The 5873-nt window shown below is 37.7% G+C and overlaps 1 protein-coding gene across 1 annotated transcript in view; it reads right to left on the bottom strand.

Moving 5' to 3' along the window:
- Positions 1-920, bottom strand: part of LOC107566930 (discoidin, CUB and LCCL domain-containing protein 1) — a 15946-nt gene extending 15026 nt beyond the window's left edge. Inside the window, exon 1 of the mRNA XM_016252506.1 lies at positions 699-920. Within this exon, the coding sequence (XP_016107992.1) occupies positions 699-798 (100 nt within the window). The 5' untranslated portion in view covers positions 799-920. The remainder of the gene's footprint in view (positions 1-698) is intronic.
- Positions 921-5873: the final 4953 nt, after the last annotated feature.

Below are 5873 nucleotides of genomic sequence, written 5' to 3' on the forward strand. Positions count from 1 at the left end.
TATATATATTAGGTAAGCTGACCAGAGAGTGAAGGAAAAACAGCCAAGCAGTGCCCAGCACACATGGAACACTTTTAGCATCCCAGTTAAAGTTAGTTTTTGATGTTACAATGTCCAGAACGGAAATGTAAAAAAAGGATGGTTACTTTGAAGAATATAACATGTATATAATAGTTTTGTAACATAACATTTTAGCTACTGGATAATTTCCATACAGTTGTGTTATTTTATTATTTTGTTTACTATTATTCTAACTATCAGTATGTATATATGTATGTTTGTATATGTGTGTCTGTCTATCTATCTATCTATTTATCTATCTATCTATCTATCTATCTATCTATCTATCTATCTATCTATCTATCTATCTATCTATCTATCTATCTATCTATCTATCGGTATGATCTATCTATCTATCTATCTATCTATCTATCTATCTATCTATCTATCTATCTATCTATCTATCGGTATAATATAGCCTACATGGTTAAATAAAAATGATATATGTAAGTGTATATACCATTTTTATATAATTTATACATTTATAAATGTGTATACATCATTTTATAAAGTATAAATATATAATTTTTTGTTATATTTTAAACATAAGTATTTATTACCTTCTAACGTGTATTAGGGTACAGTACTGCTACTTTAAGAGTACTTCATAGTAGTATGAGCAGTAGGCGCAATCTTACCCTTCTGACCGCATACCAACACCAGGGTTTCGATGCTGAGAATAAGCCAAACCCGAGAGAATTCCATAGTATCCCAACGAGCTCCATATCTGGCGTGCATGGTTTCCTCCGGGATATCCCTTCGCCGACTCTCGCGTTCAGAGTTTAAGTCATGAGTTTTAGTTAATGTCGTAATCAGTCTACAGACTCTCGCGCTTCTCGTCCAAGTTAAGACACAGCAAAGTAGCCCATCCCCGACTGGGCATGGGTTAATGCACTCTCCTTTTATTGGCTTTAGGACATGCTAGTCAACTTATTTACAGCAATACCCGTTTCAGTATTTGAACTTGTGTAAAATGAGATGTTCTCACTTTTACCAAAATAATGAATGATGAAGGGTGCAACCGTGCAAACAATGAGAAAGTTGGCACACAACGCATTGGCGTGGTCCTTACTGTAACGTCACGTTAATACAAATGCTAAACGGTGTTCGTTGTTCGTTCAGATAGACTTATATTAGATGCTGCTGAAACAAAAATGTTTATCATCAGATTTCAGAACACACACACACACACACACACCCCAATTTAAAGAATGTCTTTGAGATACTATAAAACAACTCATCAAAATGAACAGCGATGCACGGATTGTAAACGTATGCGTATCATTCCTTTGAGTCGGATCTTATTAATGAACCGGTTCAGAAAACCCGACTGAACGATTAGTTCATCGTGTGTTCATCAACGTAAATACACATCTTGCCGACAGTGTCGCACCTGAGTCAAGTTCGTCCCATTTACTGTTACTGTGTTCGATTATTATTATTATTATTAGCCTATATTGTATTTATTTTTAATGATTGTCTTGTGGTGCCCTCTTCAGGTCAAGATATTACTGGCACAGCGACAGCTGGATTGACTATGGAAACTGTCATGGTAATTGCCTTTAAATCATTTCCTAGTCGAGAAGTTTTATTTATTAATCTTTTCCTTTTTGACATGCTGTAACATGTTTGTATCATCGTTATGATTATGATTGTATTATTTTGTGATATTTCTTACATGACGTGTGCTTTAATTCATGTGACGTAGCCTATTTATTCAGAACCTACCTTTAATCCAATTTTTAAACATGACTCACTAGTTCTAGTATCAGTAGTGTCCAGTAAATACATTTGTGAATGCTATACATATGTAGTTGGTCCAGATGAAAATCTCATTTGTGTCAATACAACTTTTTTAAAAGCGTACTCAATCATTAATTTGTTAGGCCTACTGTGGCCTACTAGATGTGGCAGTCCTGATCATGTTTTAGACTGCTGGACTCAGTGAGATGAGATGGTTTTGGACCATCAGAGCAACAAAAATCACTGATCTGCGAAAAAAATAAATGACACACTTAACAGTGATAAAAGACCATTATGCAAAATTGGAGAACAATATTCAGCCTTAAAGGAATAGTTCTCTAAAATCTCAATTCTGCCATTATTTACTCATCCTCACGCCATTTCAAACCTGTTTGACGACTTTTGCGGAACAAACTATTGTTTTAAAGAATATCTTAGAACATTTTAGATTAATTTACAATTAATAGAGTATCTCAATATACAGTACAGTATCTCATGGTCTTAATTGTGCCCTGTCTGTTGAGGAAGGAAGTTTTACATTATGTACGTTTTTTTTAGAGTATTTATTTAAAGTAGTCAAAATTCAAATGCCACACACAATATACTTCCCTTGTCTAATAATAACATTAGCCATGTTTCTTAAAATTAGGTTATTTAGTAGGTTATTTTTTGGAGTCGTGTTTTCTAATTTTCTCCCACAACTACTAAAATTATTTAATTTGAATAATAGACCGTTTTTGTACATTTTGGAAAAATATTTAGCAATTATAGCGGTGCTTATGTTAAAACACCACAAAGAAGAAAAATAATGCTATGAAATCACAATTATTTGTAACAAAGCAAAATCATACTTTTTCTTTCTTGCAGAAATTGGTACATTGTATTTTTGAAGTCTCTAATGAGACCTGCCTTAACAGATTTGTATTTATTGTTAGATTTTGTATAGCAACATTTAACTGGTAAACTGTACATTTGTTTGTATTGAAAGCCCTTTATATACCTTGATATTAAGCACTTACCATTCCATTTTCTGGACTAAAAATATCAAGCTTAATACTTTTTAGACTGTATTATTTATTGAATGAGTTTTTTTTCTTTAAATCTGATGTTACGTTTGGTATTAAACTGTAAAGATATTTCTTTAAATGTAACTAGCCATGATCTGTTGACCTTTTTCACATTCTGAATATACACCACCAGATGGCAATAAAACATTAAGAAACAGTTGAATGAGATGGCGTACGGTCTGACCTGCTAAAAATGCAAACATATCTGTTTCCCAGACAGATTACAGTTCATTTAGGTGTGTAAATAGAGATCATTCTGCTCTCAGTATGAGGTCACAACCTTTTGACTGTTTTCTCTTACAACAGTCAAATCTTTTTTTTGCTTCAAGTGTTTAACCACATAATCAGTTTCCAGTCCTACACTGTATTAATTCTTAGAACAGTTTTCCCTATAATATACGTGCTCACAATCTCATTTTACGTGAGAGGAGCTCTTCATAATCCTCCCACACTTCGTGTGAATCCAATCAAACTTGGCACAGTCCATCACTCTTTTGTCATTTACCTCGAAAAAAGGTTTGTGGGTGTGCTGGTGACTCCCTTAACGGGACTCAAACGTGGTTTTGTGGAGGAAAGCGCACCGGTCTCACCCTTCATAATGCTATACAGGCCCCATTCTGACGTTCACATGGGACACCTAAACAAATGATAAACCGCTGCACGGTGCCCTCCAAGGCGATGACTGAACAAGGTCATATAGGAGATGGTGACTGTTATGCAATCATTTGTGCATTTGCTCCAGGCAGATCCCAGGTTAATTTTTGGATGATATATTCCTTTACAGGGGTTGTTCACGTAAAAAAATATTTTGATGACGTTGCAAGCCTGTGTGACTTTCTGCTACAGAACACAAAAGAAGATACTGGGGGGGGGGGGGGGGGGGGGGGGGGATGAGGGAGAGTCTATTTTTGGGAGTCCAAAACAACTGCTATCCACTACCTATTTATTTATTCAGTGAGCTGAGTTGATAGGAAGAGAATCTGCTGTTTTGTGTCAAGTAACTTCAACTAACCAGTTTTAAACAGCAGGTGATTCTTAATGGGATAATTTCCCATATCTGAGGTTTAAGCACAGTAAATGCATGTACATGATTATCATTCTGATTAAAACAGGTGCATGTTTGCGGCAACTTACTCTGTGGCATAATTTATTTGACTTTTCTTAATAGCCGACCATCCTATTGCTTGATCTACATCTCTGGAGTTGGAATCCCCTGCTGTGAATATGTAATAGGTAGACTAATTGTGATAGAAAGAAAAAGAGGTTGCACTGTTCTCTGCTGTGTGAAATTAAATTGGTATGAGAAACGTGAATGGATCAGCGTGTGACTGTCTCTGCCTGCCATCCCTGCTGGCTGTGGGACATGGCTGGACCTCGGGCAGTCGATGTCCAACTTGGCTCTATTGCTTCCATTCATGGCTCAATAGGTAGTCCTTCCTTTTGTGGAGCCTAAACAGATTAACACAAATTCATCCAACTGCATAGATAAGATGCTCCCTAGCTTGTTGGCCTCATAATGGCTATTGTTAGAAAACTGGAAACCTACAGCACGGAAGTCTGCTTAGTTTAGCGGCTTGAATCTCCATTGTTTCAAAAACAAATCTGATATACATGTTGTAAACATGGCTTTTTGCATAACATATTCAGTTTTGACAGTTACACTTATGAAGCCTACAGCAATGGTTGTCACCTAGGGGGCCTCAGCAAACTTCTAAAGAGACAAAAATATATATATATATAAAATAAAATATTATATTTATATGGTATGCAATCTTATTTTAAATATTCAAAAGAAAATATAATATATATATATATTTAAAGTTAACTTTAAATCTGAACAACTGAAGGAAATCCCTCAGTTAATTTAAAGTTACATTAAAACAATCTTAAACATAACTGAAATACTAAAAAAACAAGATAAAATGCTTACAACCTATAAACTAACATTGCATTTTCCCCTCTGGCTCTTGCTTAGACTGTTTTCACAATTCTATGTTGATTTAGGTTTGATTTTTATTAACTATCTCAAGTATGCTGTACACTTCTTAGCTGTCCATCGTGTTCGATGATGACGCTTGCTCCAGAGATGGGAGTGGGAAGGGGATGGGTTTAGCGATGTTGCCGCTGGTGCCACTTCTCGTGGGCATTGAGTCCAATCCTTGAGCCGCACACTCTTCTGCAGATGGAGCAAGGGAAACCAGATACCAGGGGGGTACCAGCCGCCCTCTGGTGTCTCTTAGTGCGTCTCTCGGATCGTCGGTCTTGGTTGGTTTGATGTATTTGAGAGACTGCAGTGGCACAGGTGACCTGCCAGGCTGACCTGTCAAGTGCCAGAGATTCACGCTGCGTGAGGGGAATGTTCGCTCGCTTTAGGAGGTCCCTGGTGTAGTCCTTAAAGCGCCGTTTTTGCCCTCCAGCAGAGCGCTTTGCGCCCATTAGTTGACTATAGAGGACTTGGCGGGGCAGGCGATGTTCAGGCATGCGTATGGTGTGCCCTAGCCAACGCAGATGTTTTTGGGCCACTGCTGCTTCCATGCAGATTGAGTCCGTATTGCTGAGGATGACTGTGTGGGGAATTCGAGCTTCCCAGGACAAATTGAGGATCTTCTGTAGGCAGCGGATATGGAAGGCCTCTAGGTTAATAATGTGCTGGCGGTATGGGGTCCATGACTCTGCCCCATAAAGCAGAGTGGAGAGACATACCGACACACACACACACACACACACAAACAAACAAGTCATTATGTTTTAGAGAATGCATACCTTTTTTCCTAATTTATTAACCAATATAAATCACACCATTAGCCTAATTCCTCTCTGTTATGGAAGCTGCTTGTCTTTAGTAGCCAGGCTAAAGAGATTACGGTGTATATAGCCTGAGAACACCAGGACGATTAGAGCTCAACTTCTCGAAAGCCCCGCATGGGGGCGTCGTTCGCACACTTTCAAGTACACTACGCATACTCGAGCGCCAGAAAGTGCGCTCGCGGAGAGATAGAAACA

Source organism: Sinocyclocheilus grahami, unplaced genomic scaffold (assembly GCF_001515645.1).
Source record: "Sinocyclocheilus grahami isolate Dianchi unplaced genomic scaffold, SAMN03320097.WGS_v1.1 scaffold1114.1, whole genome shotgun sequence".
Lineage (NCBI taxonomy): Eukaryota > Metazoa > Chordata > Actinopteri > Cypriniformes > Cyprinidae > Sinocyclocheilus > Sinocyclocheilus grahami.